General features: G+C 40.5%; 2 protein-coding genes across 2 annotated transcripts; both read left to right on the top strand.

Annotated features, from left to right (window-relative positions):
• Positions 1–387: 387 nt before the first annotated feature.
• Positions 388–5,645, top strand: ccnc (cyclin C). Its single transcript, XM_015047370.1, has 12 exons — positions 388–548; positions 841–947; positions 1,101–1,185; positions 1,830–1,899; positions 2,089–2,140; positions 2,227–2,282; positions 3,205–3,240; positions 3,717–3,808; positions 3,899–3,966; positions 4,075–4,154; positions 4,342–4,460; positions 4,587–5,645. Exons 1-12 carry the CDS (start codon positions 517–519, stop codon positions 4,639–4,641), a joined length of 852 nt encoding a protein of 283 aa, XP_014902856.1. The 5' UTR covers positions 388–516; the 3' UTR covers positions 4,642–5,645.
• A 944-nt stretch (positions 5,646–6,589) lies between these two features.
• On the top strand, positions 6,590–16,475 carry faxca (failed axon connections homolog, metaxin like GST domain containing a). Its single transcript, XM_015047369.1, has 6 exons — positions 6,590–7,114; positions 10,501–10,636; positions 10,816–11,012; positions 11,217–11,434; positions 11,774–11,890; positions 12,832–16,475. Exons 1-6 carry the CDS (start codon positions 6,873–6,875, stop codon positions 13,161–13,163), a joined length of 1,242 nt encoding a protein of 413 aa, XP_014902855.1. The 5' UTR covers positions 6,590–6,872; the 3' UTR covers positions 13,164–16,475.
• Positions 16,476–18,281: the final 1,806 nt, after the last annotated feature.

Below are 18,281 nucleotides of genomic sequence, written 5' to 3'. Positions count from 1 at the left end.
TTAAAGGATCAGATTTTAGCTTTCATATAAAATCAATGACTTGTTAAAGACAGGTAAAGCCTGTTTGAATTTGACTTCAAGTGTTCACAGTGAGACTACAGCACATGTGTGTTTCTACACAACGAGGTCACTTTTAAATAGTTTCACAACATAATATCTTACTTTCTTTTAAATAACCCAATAATCAAAAAAGGAGTATATTTTCTTTAATTTTTTATCATGATTATATAACACACATACACAAACACACTTACTTTATTGCAAATGTACGCATATTTATTTGTCAATGTGAGTTTTATTTTTTATATTTATTTGAGTTTAAGAATTTTATTTTAGTATAAGAATTTTAAAGTTACACTAAAAGAGACGGAACCAAATAATATTAAGCGGTACCCGGAATGTATTTGATGTTACTCCCGTTGTAGCTAGCAGAACTACTTTCATTGCTGTATGCGTTCTTTTGTGGGAGAATATTATCGATAAAAATATATTTCCCTTTACATAAACGTCTTGGACATGGCGGGAAACTTCTGGCAGAGTTCTCATTAGTAAGTTTTCAGAAATTGTTGACATGTTACTTCTTTATTTTGTTTATGTGTGGCTTTGTTGTGAGGCCTATAGCTGTCTTCGCGGCTAATCTAGGGGCTAGTTTCTCAAAACTAATGATACTCACGGAAAAATATCTTCTTTAAATAAAAACACAAAGAGAATAAATTCAAGCTTCAAATGACACGGAAATCTCTATTTTTTGTTATTGAAGTTTGCACTTCTTTTATTGTGCAGTGTGATCTTGATTTGTGTGCGTTTATTAAAATATTTTATTTTTTTTCTCCTCAAAAGTCTGCAGTGGGTTCTGGATAAACAGGATCTGATGAAAGAGCGTCAGAAAGACCTAAAGTTTCTCACAGAAGATGAGTATTGGAAGCTGCAGATCTTTTTCGCCAACGGTAAATTGTAACCTTACTATTGTGTCAATAGTAGCACCAAATGCTTTGGTTGATATTTTTAACATGTTTTAGCAATTGAAATGATCACGTTTAGCTGTAGACGAGGCTTGTTTGTTTCTGTTAGCAACATATTTGGTATCCTGTGTGTTTCAGTGATCCAGGCTCTGGGTGAGCACCTGAAGCTCAGACAGCAGGTCATTGCTACTGCCACAGTCTACTTCAAACGCTTCTATGCCAGGTAAGCTGCTTATAGTTCACTGCTGAAGGGTCCGGTAAGATTTTATTTCTGCTAACTTCTGATCTTGGGAAAGAAAGCTGATTTAAAAGACATTCAAGAAAGACTCTTAGGTTCATTTGAAAACGTTGTGATGGGACAATGAGACTTGACTTTTTTCCCCTAATTCGTTATTTTTATTTTGCGCATCATGAATTAAGATGTTTTACTGCTGTCGCATGTTTTCCCCTCGTGATCTGTGCAGCATACCCTTAAGTTTCAAATGTAGGGTTTTAGAAAATCATGCAATTGCAACATATAGGTCAATGTTAGAATGTTAGTCTTTTTCTCATTTGTCATCTGGATGCTTTAATTAAGCTCTGGGACAGTTAGCATCTAGTGTGAGTTTTGGGAATCCATTGCAGTAAGACTTTATAGGCTAGGCGATGATCATGGTAGCCTTAAGTAAAATAACATATTTATTTAGATAAAACAACAAGATGTAATCAATTTCAAGTGCACCATATCAGGATGTAAACTGTAATTAATTTTGCAGGACTTCCATACATTGTATTTTACATTTCGGCTGTAGTCTAAGCTCAGTCTTTGCTCCATGTGCCCTCCGTCTCTTTGCTGTTATGTTTTACGTGCTGCTGTTGTTTTTCCAGGTATTCTCTTAAAAGTATAGACCCTGTGCTCATGGCTCCTACCTGTGTTTTCCTGGCCTCTAAAGTTGAGGTAAGAACATTTCAAGGCAAACGTGTTGGCGCCCTAATTTCACCACCTCAGGTTGTTGGATAAAACTTTTCGTTTTGTTTTTTGGTCTTTTTATGCATTGTTCTATTTGCCGCCTTCTTCTTTCTCGTTGCAATTTGTGTTATAAATTGTGTTTGCCTGAACCTAACGTTCATATTTACCTTCCTCCAGGAATTTGGAGTTGTGTCCAACACCAGGCTGATTTCTGCTGCGACGTCCGTGTGTACGTGAACGCGTTCAGTGAAAATTGAGAGTGCAGTTTCACAGTGTTGTTCTTCTTTATGTTAATATTCACTTTTCCTTACACAGTGAAAACGAGATTTTCCTACGCCTTTCCAAAGGAGTTTCCCTACAGAATGAATCATGTAAGTAAACTTTTTACTTTTTTTTAATTTGATCTTTAAACTTTATCAAAGGTAGTTGATAAGTGTTTTTAAGCCCTTAATTACATTTCCACTTTAAGCTTGAAAGTAGACATAAAAGACAACGTTTTCTCCTGGAAACATAGTCATAACCAAAATCTCCAAAATCAACCCCCTAACTAACCAAATGCCAGACGATGACCCAAACTATTCATACTACTGCTTCCTGTGCAGTTATTTAGGTAACGCCTTTTCAGCTTAGCAGGAATCCCTTACACTGTGTCACGCTGTCGCTACAGTATTGTCCGTCCGTATGTGAGATTCCACAGCTAGTGTTGGCACTCTTGTGGTAAAAACTCATTAGGTTTACTGCTCGTGCGTAGGTCCACTCGCCTCTCTTTAGCCAGCATTAAGCTACCAGAACGTCATCAGCACCGTTTTGACAAACTGCTGCCTCAGCTATAAATTACAGCGGGCCACGGTGAAGCAACAAAAGGAGGGAGCGGTTCACACAACGCAGAATGAGTTAACAAAGACCTGCGACACGTAAACATATTTTTTCTTGTCTACATTGCAGACATAGTAAAAGAGATTGATGGTGTCTAGGGCTTGTTTGGAGGTTAAGACCAACAGTTTACAAGGTCACTCTCCCTGGAAATAATGTAATTAAATTCTTAAAGAAGATAGGAATACTAAAAATCTGCAAAAGCACATCAAAGTAGTGAACTTTAATGCAACATATTCAGAATCCATACAAAGCTGCAGATACAGCTGAAAGGTTTGTAGCTAATTTGGTCCGAATTTTTCAGAATCACAATTGTTACAGGGACAATTTATTGTCCAATAAGATTTGTTATTGTGACAGCGCTGGACATGTTGGACGTGGTGCCTTTAAACCATTCAAACCTGGTTTGTGTCTTTCCAGATATTGGAGTGCGAGTTCTACCTTTTGGAGTTGATGGTAAGTAAATTATTCAACTGTCTGTTCTTGATGAGTTTACAATGACTTTTTTTTTTTCATCACATTCCATCACCGTCACAATAACGCCTGTCGACCAGCTTTGCACATTCAGAAACTGTAGTTCAGAAAATTCCTTTTTGCGAGTAAATCAGCTGCTTCCCCATTTTCCTTATTGTTCCCTACATGACATGCGGTCTATTCATTGACTTTGGGTGGCTAAATGCAACTACATGTTGCAAAAAAGTGCGTAGTACTATTAAATTAGTGGTTGTAATGTGACAAAAAATGTAAAGGTTTAAGAAGTTATCTTTTTTTTCCTCAAAGATAACTTCTTTAAACTGAACCTCCACACCACTAGGGGCAGCAGCACCTCAACCTGTCAGTTCCAGCCTGAGCTTTCCTAGTGTCCTCATGCAAACAGGAACATGCTTTTGCAGCGCACTTTAAATGATGATTTGATTGTTGCTGTGTTTCAGGACTGCTGCCTGATTGTGTACCACCCTTACAGACCGTTGTTGCAGTACGTGCAGGACATGGGACAAGAGGACATGCTGCTGCCTCTGGCCTGGTAGGATTCTGTGCCGTTTGTCCCGCACCTATTAAGTCACGTTGCTTTGGGCATCGTCACTCAGTGTCTTCTCTGTCGCGTCTTTCCCAGGCGAATAGTGAATGATACTTACAGGACAGATCTGTGCCTGCTCTACCCTCCCTTCATGATCGCCCTGGGTAACAGTCGTTCCCTCTCGCTTTTTCTTAGTCCTCCTCCGTAATCTGGTTACAGACTCGAAATAAGTTTTATCGGATCTGACTTAATCAGTTTTTGTCCCTCTGCAGCCTGTCTTCATGTTGCCTGCGTTGTGCAGCAAAAAGATGCCAGGCAGTGGTTTGCTGAACTCTCAGTGGACATGGACAAAGTAAGACTGATGTTTAGTGGGAGTGGACATTTGTGTTATAAATGTTGTAATGTGAGCCTCAAATGAAATACAGATTTAGTTGAGATTTAGCAAGAAATAAAAGGCTAAACAATCCTTCAATTAAGGATATTGAAGGATTGGTAAAATAGTGCCACTTTTTATTTATTTATTTATTTTTTGTTTTAAGATCTTGGAGATCATCCGTGTCATCCTGAAGCTCTATGACCAGTGGAAAAATTTTGATGATAGGAAAGAGATAGCTGCTGTGCTAAACAAGATGCCCAAACCCAAACCACCTCCAAACAGGTATGACTGCATTTGTTTTGAATGTAGGATAAAATACATTGTTTTTCTATGATTTTAGATATGAAAAAAACAACAACATATAAACAATAATTAAATGGGCTGTTTCTTACTGTTTCCTTTGTGCAGTGAGAGTGATCAGAGCTCCAATGGGAACCAAAGCAACTCCTACAGCCAGTCTTAGCATCTTGTTTGCGTTTACACGTGAACCCATGATGTTAAACTTTGGGAGGGGTTGAACGTTTTCAAACAAACTTTGCACAATCATACAGAGACCGATCATCATAAACGGAGGCGTGTCTCAGCCTCTCCTTCTCTGATTATTATGGATTCGTGGACTGAACAGGGAGTGATTGAGAAGTCTCCAGTGAGCGGCAAACCTTCTCCATTAGGCTGACCACTCTGATATGAATAAGGTGGAGCAGGAAGCTGACCAGGGGGAACAGACGTGATCGCTCAGTAAAAACTCATCATTGTGATGATCCTGACACCCTTGAACCACCCCGAGGAGTCATTCCACGCGGAGCTCCGTGGGATTGGAGAAAAACCTGATCACAAGTGCTGTGGTTTGTCTGTGTGGAAAGCAGGCTGGGTGGAGTTTCATTCCTCAGGGACCTCTGCTCTCTGAATGCATTTTTATTGAGATGTTCCACTCTCGGGACGTGAGACTCTTAATTTCTGAAAAGTCTTCAGCCCGATCTAACTGTACGGAAAGTGGAAGGCTCACCTTTAAAGTGGAAAGTAGTTCTGTGAAAGCAATTTACTGTTTCCTCTCGATCCCTTCTCTTTTGTAAATAGCTTTATAATTTTGAATTGTTTTGCTTTCTTTAAAGGAAGTTCTGACTTTGTTTAGCTTCATGCTTGTGCTAAAGTTCAGCTGTTTTATTGGATATATCTGTTGGAATTTTCATTGGTGTTTGGCCTCTGTTATGAAACTTTCAAAATCATTTTTTGACAACAGTTTGGAGTAAATGCTAACCTAAACTAGCTCTATGAGTCATTTACTTTCTATCTGCCCTTTGCCAGCTTATAAAACGCCAAACTGCTGTGACATGTCTGTGCATTTTCCTGCAGATGTCTGTCGATGTGATTCAACGGAAGGTGTGTTTGAGTGGGCATTATTAAAAGCACACACATTCAGGTAACCTGTGAAATATGTCTATAGTATTAATAAATTACTTGCTTTCATCTGTGTTTTGCTTTCTCTGGCAAAGTTGGAAAATGTAATGCTGATGGTACAAATGTTTTTTTTTTTGCTTGTTTGAGGCTGTAGTGAGACCCCTTGTGGTGAAGCTGGGAGATACGTAACACTCATTGTCAAACAGTTAAAAACTTAAAACATGCGAACAATGTTTTAACAGTATTGCGTTAAGTTTTAAGTTAAAAGCCTATTTTTCGTGTAAACGTGCTTCTCATTGTCTTGACCTTTGGTACAGTCGATTCTAGTGACATAACTCGGAGCCCAAAGCCTGCATAAGATGGCGGAAGTTGTAGCACAAAGTACATCAGGTCTCCTTCAAAATTAGAGCTTTAACTGGTTCTTGGGAATTTGCAATAGTTGACACAAAGTCTCCAAAGGTTGTTTGGATCTTATAAAAGTGTGTTCTTGGAAAAAATAAATTGAGTGAAGTGAAACAAATCTGAGGAAAACTTAAAACTAAAATGAATAATTTTCACAGAATATGCAGATACATCTCAGATTGTCACTCTTCAGTTTTTTTGCTCATTCTTCATTTTTGCTTTTTAAAAATCAGTATTTTTTTGTTGTAAATCCACATTTTCATGAGTAGATCTTTTTGTCTCCGTTTTTACTGGTAAAAGTACTTTATTTACTGCTGTTTTAGCTGCTGCATTATGTCTTATTTTATTTTATTTGCCACAGTGTTACTAAGGAAAATTTGGTCCTCCCCCATAATAATTACTGTGAATTAAATTATAATAATATAACATTTTATAAAACGTTACTTTTCTATTGCTGTTCAGCTTGTATGTTTAGAGTCGTTCTTCTGCTGGAAGACAAGTCTCAGGCTTTTGCATCCTCTAAAGACTGAGACTAGGACTGGAAAATCTGGAAAACATGCGTCAGGAAAGTTGAAAGGTTATATGGAACTCCGTATTTTGATGATGATGATGATAAAAACTTTTATTTTGAAAACATACAACCGGAAATCGCCGGTCAGCTGGTCCACCTTGACAGAACGTAGAGAAGAAGAGGGGGGTCAAATCAGAGAGCTCAGGACGGGCTCCAGAGTATGTCCTCCCCGGTAGCTGGAGGATAAACCCCGGACGGGATGCTTGTGTCCCCCCGGCTCTTCCGGCTGTTCTGCCCCCGCCTCGGTCGGGACCCATGAAGCCCCCCGCCGATGCAGACCCGACCTGCCAAAGCGAGGCGGAAAGCTGCGGGGGACACCGAGCATGTACTGGCGCGTCGTCGGCTTCGCCTGGACGGGGTCGTGTGTGGCTGATCTCGGCCGGAACCGGAGCTTCGATGAGCAGCTCTCGCTTTACGGGTACATCGTCGCCCACCCTCTGCAGGACCACGGCGGGATGATGTCGGCGCTGGGCTCGGACTCGTGGTGGAGGAAGACCCTGTATGTGACCGGAGGCGCTCTGCTGGCCGCCGCTGCCTATCTGCTGCACGAACTGCTGACCATCAGGTAGAAAAAACAACACGGAGACAGTCAGAGGAGAAGCCGCTCCTCCTCAAAGCCTCCGCAGGCCTCTGCTGGATAAAAGCAGGCACTGTGTGAATTGTGATCATCTTAGATATCTGATATCTGCTGCATCCTCCCTTTAGGGTTTGATGTTACTTAATCTGGTCTGATTGGGCGGGGTGAGGACGCAGACGGGCAGAAAATAAGGAATCGTGAGGGGTGGGTTATGATGTAACGGAACCCCCACCTCCTCCAGCCGAATCCTCACAAACACATTAGGTTTCCACCAATGCATATGATTGACCGGCTCCACTATGGCATCAATTCACATAAAGCGGAGCAGCAGTGTGATTTGTCCGCATTTCAATGACAAAATGCCTCACTTGTGATATGATAAAGTGGAATAAATTTCAGCTTCCTGCCACTTTTACACAACATTCGAAATCACAGTTGTAGAAAACTGGCAAAAAGAGCATCCTGTTTAAATCTACAACAACTACAAGAATTGCACGTAAAGGAAAATTTGCAGGAATGCAGCGAGGGCTGTGGTGGAACGGTTCACACAAAAACAAGTTATTGTTTAGTCCATCTATATTTGAAGGTTTTGCAACAAAGTATTGACCTATGGGGGATGAAAGCTTATATGCCAGCCACATTTTTTTTTCTTTTTTTTTCAGATTTTAGGTTGTAAAATAAAAACTGGGTGCTGTTTTTCACTCCATTTTACATGTAAACTCTTCTCCATTGGCTTACCGCACAAAATATTTACTATTTATCTTAAAGTCAGGGGAGAATCAAGAATTTGACTATTGAGATTAAAAGATTGATTACGTATTCATAACTGGTTGGGGGTTGGTTAGGAGCATAAGATCAAGCTGTTAGCTCAGCTCTGACAGTAAATACTGCAGCTCTCCGCCTCTCTGTGTGCTCTGTGTCATATTACCATCTCACAGATGTTTGTATCCAATTACAAAAGCTTCTGGCTTTGATTTTGTTAAAAAAAAAAAAAAAAAAAAAAGAAAGAATAAATCTGGTTTGTTTGGGTGGGAGGACCTTTCAGCACCACACCGAAACTGACAGCTCCTCACATGCTACTTGGTGTCTTAAAACACTTCAGCACCTGGATTTAGTGGACAGCTCCCTGCAGCATGACCATTTGTAGGCGTGTTTCTGTCCAATAAGTGGCTTCATATCAACAGGATGATCCACAGATTATCTCTGACAGGGGAAATGTTTTGTTATTCTGACTCAGTGGACATAGGCTGACAGCCACTCAGCTGTTTGTTTATTCAGCTGCACCAAGATGAGCTCCGTCCTCCCACGTGACTCACGCTTTTTTTTTTTTTTTTTTTTTTTTCTTTGTGCAACAGTGACTTCACATGCCTAACTTACGTGCAACGTTTTTTCCCCAGAGGGTCATGCTGACTTATTGATGGACTTTCTGGCTCTATTTTCTGTGATGGACTGTTTTTTAGAGTACTGGTTCGAATATTCAGTGCTTGAGTGAACTGATAAAGACGTTGGATGTCCTGTCTCTGAATTTAAAGACATCTAACTGAGGCATAATGTGCCAATTTACTGTCCATTTTAGAGGTCCAAGATGTTTTATCTAGACAGTGTTCAGTTGATGCAGAAACTAAAGATAAATTATTTAGTCTTAATCTTTTGTCTTCATTAGAGATTGACTGATTTTTTTCTAGCCTTACCGGCTCCTTCTAAAATTAAATCTTAGCACAGTTTATTCAATTCAATTCAGCTTAGTAACTGTTTATTAACGCCAAATGGATGTAGTAATAGCGCTCATTATCTAATTATCTTCAACGAGATGGCTACAGCTGTGGGCAGGATTGGATTGTATCATAATTACTCTTGTGTTTGTTGCATATTTCAACATTTTTAATGGATTATTATTTGATCTTAATATATAAGCCTGTCAGGAAATGCAAATTAAAATAAGTTTTTTTTTAAAAAGTGAAAATTATGTCTTGTCCATATACAATCAACAGTTTATCTCAGAAGCATATTTATTTTTATATAATTACAAACGTCAGTGTTTTTCTTTATTTTATTTGTAAACCAGGAAGTAGAAGGAAAGCGTAGCTAAGGAAAGCCCATCCCTGTGATGTAACACGGTGACGGCATCGTTATGCCGTGGGGACGCTTAACAGGGAATCCTGGTCAGGGTTTGAAGGAAGATGGATGGAGACAATTAGAGAGCGATCCTAGAAGAAAAGCTGTTAGAGACCGCAAAGAAACTTGAGACTGGAGCAAACTTCCCCCCCCCCCTGCCTGCAGGACAGAGTGAGACTAAACATACAGCAGCTAAATGGTTCAGATCAAGGCGTATTCATGTGTTAAAAAGGCCCAGTCAAAGTAGGGACCTAATCAAACCAACAATCTGTGTCAGAAATCAAATCAATTGTAGCAATTATAACAATCTTTCCTTCAACTTCCAGATTAAATGCAGCAGAGCTGAAACTTTAAGGCTCCTTAATAACTGTGCCAGCAGTACCATGTAGTTCAATGTGCAAACTGAAATATTTAAACATTGCTGAATATGGAAATGAACTGTTTGTGTTTGACTGTGTGTCACAGCATTTATTACAAATATGACTCCATTATCAAATAAGCTACTTCAATAGAAGCAGTGACATTTTACCGCTGAATGACTCGCTGCAATTGCATTTAGTTTCAAATACATTGATATTTATTACTGCGCTCATAAAAATGACACTGAAAAAAAAAAAATCAATGCCACAGTCCTTTTTATTAGAGCATCTATAAAAGTCAATTGATTTGACTTTGGTGTGCAACTATCAACAATTTATTTTAATCAGAATAAATCATGATACTTATTAAAATGTTTTTTTTAATACCTGACAACAAACAATACAGTAATTGAGCCATTCCTAGTTCTAAAATATAAGTGTTGTGAAATAAGAATAAATTATTCTTTTTTATGTTGTAAATAAAGTAGGCATGTTTGTCATTTTCACTGTGTTTTTAACTTTTTTTTTCTTTAGGGACTTGTTTAATTATTTCCAACAATGCCGGACTTATTTCGGAAATATTTGGTTTTATTTAATTTGTAAACAGATGGCCCTGATTTCTACTGACACGTAACAGAAAACCTGACTTTTCGAACTTTATATGCTTTGGTGCCTATGCACACTTTTTTGTCATGGTGGTTAAACACCTTTGCAAACTAACTGGACATTTCCTACGAGTTAGTTATCCTGTCCGTAAGTTTAGCTTTACTCGTTTAAAGTCCAGCCTTACAAATCCTGAGATTAAACTTCAGAGTTTGCCGTTAACATATTGAGAGGATGCAGTTTATCCCCTCAGCTCACACTGTGACATTCAGCTCTGTCCCTGTTTGCTCCACATAGAAAAGAAGAGGAGCTGGACTCTAAAGACGCCATCATCCTCCACCAGTTCTCCCGGCCCAAATCTGGGGCCCCTTCCCTCTCCCCCTTCTGCCTTAAACTGGAGACCTACCTCCGTATGGCCGACCTGCCCTACCAGGTATGATCAGTAAAAATAATTATCATAAAACAGGAACAATGTTAAAAAAAAAATTCCACCTCTCCTCCTTAAACTATAGGACTAACTATTTCTCTGCTTTGACTGTTACCGCCTGCCCTCCGCCCTTGTCTGCTCCGTCAACTTTCTAATCTCCCTGAATCGCGTCGGATCTCCTCCAGAACTACTTTGACGGGAGGCTGTCGCCGCAGGGAAAGATGCCGTGGATCGAGTACAACCAGGAGCAGGTCTACGGCACCGAGTTCATCATCGAGTTTCTGGAGGAGAGGCTGGGCGTGAGCCTGAACAAGAGCCTGACGCCGCAGGAGAGGGCCTTGTCTCGCGCCATCACCAAAATGGTGGAAGAACACTTTTACTGGTGAGAATGGATCTCAATAGTAGTCATTCCAGTAGACGTTGCTTGGCACATGATAGTCTTAATGAAAAGCAACGACGTTTCTGGCCATAAAGCGGTAAAATGTCCAAAGGACTAGAAGTTGTCCTCCGTTAGTCTTTACCCCAAAGACAGAATGACCTTAAATGTTTTCTTGCTGCTGAACAAAGGCGCCTGTTTATGTCCCAGGACTATGGCTTACTGCCAGTGGGTGGACAACCTGGAGGAGACTCAGAAGATGCTGTCGGTGAGCGGACCTCTGAGCGACCTGCTCAAGTGGATCCTGAGTCACCTGACGGGTGGGATCGTTAGGAGGGAAATGTACGGCCACGGGATTGGACGGTTCTCTAAGGAGGAGGTCTACAGCCTCATGGAGAAGGACATGCGAACCTTGGCCACCTTGCTAGGTAACATTTTGATTATCTATTTCTATTGTTACTTTTCAGATCTGACTTATTTTAAAAGCATTCGAGTTTGTTGTGCAGCACAGTAATTGAGAAGGTAACTCAAATAGCTCAACACTGACCTCTGGTGGTATTTTCTTTCTTTTTTTTATGTTTGTGGTCTGTTGTTTAATCAGTGTGTTTGTTTGGATGGGATCCAGAGTCCCTGTCAGATGTAACATCTGCTGAGCATCACCACAGCCGCTGCTCCATATATGAACCCAAATGGCAATGAGCTAAAGCCTCTCTGCATTTTATTGTTATTTCGGTGGCGACATATTTCCTTCTGTTTGCCCCACTCAGGTGATAAGAAGTACATCATGGGCTCCAAGCTTTCAGTAGTAGATGCTACGGTGTTTGGCCACCTGGCTCCGGCCATGTGGACTCTACCAGGATCCCGACCGGAGCGGCTCATCAAAGGTGAGGCTGCAAGAAAAAGAAATGTATATGTTTCTTACTAAAAATAAAAAATCTTCTCTTGAGTAAACTAATGAAAAAATGTGACTTAACACGGCACAAATGCACAGCAAAATTAGAAGTGCAGTCACAACATTAAAAAGCAGCAGTGATAATAACTAAATGTTCCTTAAAGAGCACAATAAGTGGTAGTAAAGTGGCATAAAGTGCTTCAGTAAGACATTGCTTGTGTATTTGCGTTATTGTTCAGTGGGTTTGATGGCCCATCGAAGAAAGATGTTATCAGTGTGTTTGTTCTGCTTCTTATCCTCTAACGGCGCCATCGAGAGGGCAAACAGCGTGTCCTCAACAAACATCGTATCGGAGTTACCAGCTGCTGCATCTGTGCCAACAACAAAATCCGATGTAATGCAGGGCAAAAATGTAAATAGAAGTGGTGAAATAATCTGGTTGCTGGAGTAATTTCCTCCGAAATGAAAAGACAAGACAGAAATCGGTGACAGCAAAGCCGGAGGTGCAGCAGGTACTTATGGCAAACTGCTGATTGTCTTCTACACGTCACGGCAGCCTTTTAAATTCTCCACTCATATAGACTGAGCACCAAGGCTGCGAAACTGAAGTGTTTTTCTTCAGAAGAGAGCAATCCAGGCCTTTCTAAAACCTCTTAAAACCTGATAGTAGAATCTGTTGCAGCCTGATCAAATCAAACTTGAGCAGAGCGAAACATTGCAGGTGGCTGTGTGATAGATTTGTTTCAATATGCCCTGCCTTAAAAGATAAAAAATGTTTTGACGTAATGTCTCTGCATTACGCTCTTTGAAGCCTGAAAACGCGTGTAAGACCGGTCAAACAAAATGCGGCTTTCCTACGAGCTGTTCCGGAGGAAAAGCTACAGATCAATGATTGATTTTTTCTCGTCTCACTGAGCTCTTTGTGCCTCGCAGGCGAGCTCATCAACCTGGCCATGTACTGCGAGCGCATCCGCCGGCGCTTCTGGCCCGAGTGGTTCGTGGACCTGGAGGACTTCCGCTACGACCTCGCTGCCGAGCTCAGCGACACGCCCTCCAAGCTCCCGGACCTGGGCCTCTACTCTCGCACAGACACTTCCCAGGAGACGATTTACTCGCACACCTCTCTGCTCTCCCATCTCTCCCACCTTTCGCACACCCGCACCCCTCAGGAGCCCCCGTCGCCCGTCAGCGACCCCACGGGCCACTCCCTCTACGACTCCGACATGGACACCGAGTGCTCTGAAATAGATCAGCCCAAGTGTTGACGAGACACGGCACACACTCGGAGGCACTCACACCCACAGAGGGGGGGAGCTAGAGCTCACCTACCTCTTTGAACATTTAATAGCTGAAGATTCCTTGTGTTGGTACCGATCTACGGAGCAGAAAGAGGTTTCCCTGCAAATCTCCAGTGGAGGAAGAAAGCAGCCAACAAAAAAAAAAAAAAAAGCAACAGGTTGCAAAGTTAAAAGGAGTAAATGACGCGGCTGCTGCTGAGAAACTCCTCCAGGTTCTCCACGTCGTCGGCAGGCAGAGACCCCTTTTACACACTCGGCATCTCGGTGATCATGGCAGCTACATGCGCGCGCCCACGGCGTTTCCTCGTAGCAACGTGCGCCGCCATTCAGCCGTGTGCGTGTTTTCCACCGACTGGACCCCGAACGCCTCTCGGTGAAGTCGCGTCAACGCCTGCAGCTACACGCCAGACTGAATCCAAGCCGTTCAGTGTAAATATTTCTAGGAATCAAAGTAAATCAATGGATAGAATACGGAATTATATTATGCATATAAAGTGTGTAGATAATCTGAAAACCGAAACTTATTTCCGTTGTTATACAATGTAAATATTGTTGGTGTTTCTCCGGTTTACGGTGGTCCTCGGTCAGCAAGAAGACCCCTGAAAACGTCTGTCCTGCGTCCCACCTGCTTTCGCTACATGGATCGAAGTAACACCTGCAGTCACATCTAGAAGTGTAGAATGTATCCCAAACAGGAATTTAAAATCTGTGCAGATGTCGTCTGTCGTTTCTGTACATCTTGTTTCCAAAGAGCCAGACTGACTTTTTATTTTTCAAAGTGGTTTCGATCAATGCCTGACAAATTAGTTTCCTTTCAAGGTTTGTTAAGCCACTTACTTTTGTGTTATGCTTCATTAAGGCGTAAAGCAAACCATGTTCAGGATTTACACACAGGCTTAAAATTTATTAAACTTATTTTTTTTACTTATTTTAGGACTTTTGCTGCATTTCTTTGCCATTCTCACTTTGCCCACTTGTTATCTATTGACTGTCAATAAAGGCCTCCAGTGCCAAAGAAAATCTTAAAGACAACAACAACAACAAAAAACAAACCGTTTGCTCCAATTTCCTCACCCGAATCTTTGAAAATCAGAAAACAGCTGCATAAATCTAAAAGAAATTCTAAGTCTTTCATTATTTCTTTATCATTTGAAGAAATAATGACAGAGACCACGTTGAAAGATGACAAAAAACAAGTCTGGCTCTTTATTGCTGACAAATCCTCAGCAAAATGATGAATGGTTATATACTTTTACACATTGTGTTTTTACTTTGGCCACAGCTTTGGCTAAAAGAAACATCTAAGATGCATTCAAGCATTAAGAGCGTGTTAAACAATCTCTTAAAAAAAAAAGAGAGACTAAATTCTCAAGTGTCGAATTAAAGCGCATGGCTGGTACGTGCCCACAAAACTATGCCTTTAGATCTGACGTTGTGTTGATTTCTTATGTTTTTTTGTTTTTTTTTTTAGCTACAGAGAGATGAAGCCCCGGCTGGTTTGTGGTGGTGTTTTGGATCTGCAGCTTGAGGGTGTGGGGTTTATGTGTGTTTGTCACTCAACAAATGCTCAAACTGCACCAGCAGGGGCGTCTGAAAAGCTGCGTGAGATGGAAAAGTATTTACAGTTCTATCATTATTACACATGGGTTCACTTTGTCTTTGTTGCCGTGTGCGTTCGAATGGTGATTCGTTGCTTCGGGTTCAGCGGATGTGAGCTTTGTTCATCGTCCCTGAATCAAAAGAAAAAAAGAAAAAACAAAAACTTTGCAGAAACGGCTTTTGCTGCAATCAAAGCTGCCAGTCTTTCTCCATCAAAAGATTTCTCCATCTAAAGATTGGAGATTTCTGACCATTCGTCTTTGCAAAGTAGCTCAAGCTCCTACTGCATGGCTAATTGTATCTACAGATTCTCCCACCTGAGCTTTGAAAATCTGAACCTCCTCCAAAGTTATCTGCTCTTGCCTACTAGTCCTGGTGGATTTGAAGTTGCGTGGTGACGTTTTCATTCTGTGAGACGCTGAAAGCTCGGGAATACCGTTTTCTGACCTAACCCCGCTTTAGACGTCTCCGCGACTTCCTCCATGACTTGCCGGCTGCGTTCCTTGGTCTTCATCGTGCCGTTTTTTTTCACTAATGCTCTCTGACGAAAAACCTCTGAGGCCTTTGTAAAACAGCTAGATTTGGTTAAATGACACATAAAGACTTCTGCTGTTAGATGCACTGGGTTTTATCCATGGGGTATCCACACCACACGTTGCGGATGTTGAGTTGTTCAAGTTTTGGAAAATATGCACTACTTTCTGTTGTTCCGTCACTTAAATCCCAACAGCATGCACTGAGGTCTGAGGTCCATGCACATGGCTAAGCGTGAAGAGGCTGTTGCTGCGTTTTGCAAGAAAATACAGGGTGGCTGGACTAAAATCAAAGAAGACAGGAATACCTTCATGAGTTACTGTATGGGAGAGACCTTGAAGTAGAATCTTAGTGATGTAATTAAGTACTGAAAAATGCAAACTTTTTTTATGTTTTATCTTAATATTTCTCTCCTGCATGATTTTGCCTTTTGGCGCTACAAAGTTCAGGTTTACTCTATTGTTTACAACAGTGCCAATATATGCTTTGAATATTTTTTATATTAGTTCTTTTTATATATGTTGACTATATTATAGATTATTTTACCAATGCTGGTTTCTTTAATGTAATTGTTTTGTTGTTTTTATGTGTTCATGTTTTGACAGTGTTTCTTACGTTTACATGTTGCTCTCAGAATAATGCGTTGAGCTGCGCATCTGTGCAATAATGTATGTTCTCCTTTGACCTGCAAGACATAAAAAAAAAAAAAAAAAAAAAAAAACTGGGCAAAACTTTTCGTGCTTCCCACTTTTTGCCATGACTGCATGTTCAACCCAGTTTTCGGGTGATTCTCTGTAAGTCCTGCATGAAGTTCAAACTTTCCCCTCCTTCCTTTCGGGACGACGGGAGATTTCCGACCAAACTGCAGAAACATCGGCTTAACTCTCATGTTTGGTCGCTTTCCCCCAGTTTGTAGACTGTAGGTGCTGCCTCACATTGTCTTTCCGTGTTTGTGCAACAGACTTGTGAAATATCATCTGGCTGTAAATAAGAGAGAGTTAAAAAAAAAAAAAATCTAATTAAAACGCCAACATGGCCTACGAGAAAATGCTGTGTAAGATTTTCTGAATGTACCACAACTAGAGATAAACGGCTGTATGAAAATTGATTCATTTCAATATTTCATTAAAAATAGCTGATTTTTTTTATTTTTATTTTTCCCCCTTTGGTGTGTCCATGTTATTTACTGACTTGGTATTGATTAATATTTCAGAGAAGCGTCACCTGCTGTAAAAGAAAAAAAAAAAGGAATATGTGCACCACTGCAGCCAAGGTTTTGATGTGTTTCTCTCTGGTTCAGCCCTGAAAACACTATTTGCACCCTAGAGAGGAATTTCTGGGTTTTTTTTCTTCTTGGTTTTGAAAGTGTTTCACATCATATTTGTGAATTATCTCCTATGCGTTTTCGTTATGCAGCAGGATAATGATCCAAAGCAAACCATCAACTCCCCCCTCCGAATGGCTAAAACAAACAAACAAACAAAAAAAAAATTCAAGATTTTGGAGTGGCCTAGTTAAAGTTGAAAGCTAAAATTCGATCTTATTAAAATGCTGTGGTGCGACGTTGAACTGATACTCAAGTGATCTTGCAGTGGGCCAATATTACTCTACTGCGATGTAAAAAAACAAACATATTTCCAGTTTTTTCAGATGCTTTATGACATCTGACACCAGCAGTTATCAGGTGTAGGGGTTGATTATTTTTCACTTACTGCCAGATTGTCGTGGATACATATAGCCTCTATAAGTTAAACTTCACATTTACTCAGGTTGTTATTTTCTAATATAAACTTTTTTGTGTGATCTGAATAAACCTGTAAGAGGGCAAACACTTTTTCATGGCACCTTATGCTTCTGTCCGTTAATCTTGCCCCACTGTGTTTGCCCTGTGACGGTGCAAAGCCCGTCCGACGTTGCTGACGGATTAACTCTTTGCCCTTATCTTTGTCCAGGAGCTCCAGAGAAACAGACAAAAAGGAGCACAGAATGTGGAAAAAAAGGCAAGTTGAGGAGGCACGGCAAGGAGCAAGAGAAAAAAAAACGGCAGCAAACAAATGAGCGATGTTTGATGGCTCTGGCCCATCATGCAGCTATTGTGCAAAAAAAACATAAAAACGAATCCCAGCAAAGTCTGCTTTACAGAGGCAGGAGAAAACAAACGAGGACCGACAACAATACTGAAGCATCTCCGTTCAGATGGGATACACGGTGTGAGAGGTGGCAGCTGTGTGTGTGTCTATGCAGTATGAATAATGCAGGAGATGCCTGTAGGAGCGTGAGGGCCGGGAGGAGGGCAGATGGCCGTCGGATGATAAGGCAGGATTCAGGCAGCGGGGTCCTCCAGAGAGCTGGATTCAGACCTGCCTCGGAATATACACACAAAGAAACGACTAACAAGTATTCACACCTTTCCTTTTTCTTTCTGAAATGGACTTTCTTTTGCCATGCGATTGATCAGATTTTTTTTTTTTTTAATGAAAGACTTAGCATTCATTTTCTAGCTGAGAAAACTACCAAAATCTGGGTTTTTGGAGAAGGGCAGCGATTTAGATTTCAACCGTCTCATTAGTTTAAACTGAGTAAAATAAAAATGACCTGAGTTTTATTTGAACTGCAAACTTCACTAAATCGGAACATAATCTGAGAACACGAAGCAATACAATTAATTTATGATATCTGACATAGTTGGCACTATTTTATTACATTAAAAAAAAACCTTAGTTTAATGAAACCAAAAGATGCAAATATGTAGGTAACTAACAATGTATTTCAGAGTTCACTTTAAGTACTATAGTAAACAAGCAGTTTACTGAAACAAGTTCAACTTCACACAAATATAAGTTTAAAACAAACTTATGTAGATGTATGACAGTGTACCAGTTCAAGCATGAAAACCTAAAATTCAGTTTCTCAGAACATTTGACTGTCTGATTCGGTTCTGGCCTAGTTGGA

The sequence above is a fragment of the Poecilia latipinna genome, unplaced genomic scaffold (genome assembly GCF_001443285.1).
Source record: "Poecilia latipinna isolate Pla-1442-1.1 unplaced genomic scaffold, P_latipinna-1.0 Scaffold822, whole genome shotgun sequence".
In the NCBI taxonomy this organism is placed as follows: Eukaryota; Metazoa; Chordata; class Actinopteri; order Cyprinodontiformes; family Poeciliidae; genus Poecilia; species Poecilia latipinna.
The sequence above is the reverse complement of the archived record's forward strand: the minus strand, read 5'-3'. Positions and strand labels throughout refer to the sequence as shown.

Coding starts and splice junctions, on each gene's coding strand:
- faxca (XM_015047369.1), top strand. CDS start 6,873: ATGTACTGGCGCGTCGTCGGCTTCGCCTGGACGGGGTCGTGTGTGGCT. Junction 11,013..11,216: donor GTGGAAGAACACTTTTACTG/GTGAGAATGGAT, acceptor TTTATGTCCCAG/GACTATGGCTTACTGCCAGT. Junction 11,891..12,831: donor ACCGGAGCGGCTCATCAAAG/GTGAGGCTGCAA, acceptor TGTGCCTCGCAG/GCGAGCTCATCAACCTGGCC.
- ccnc (XM_015047370.1), top strand. CDS start 517: ATGGCGGGAAACTTCTGGCAGAGTTCTCATTA. Junction 3,241..3,716: donor TCTACCTTTTGGAGTTGATG/GTAAGTAAATTA, acceptor GCTGTGTTTCAG/GACTGCTGCCTGATTGTGTA. Junction 4,155..4,341: donor TCTCAGTGGACATGGACAAA/GTAAGACTGATG, acceptor TTTTGTTTTAAG/ATCTTGGAGATCATCCGTGT.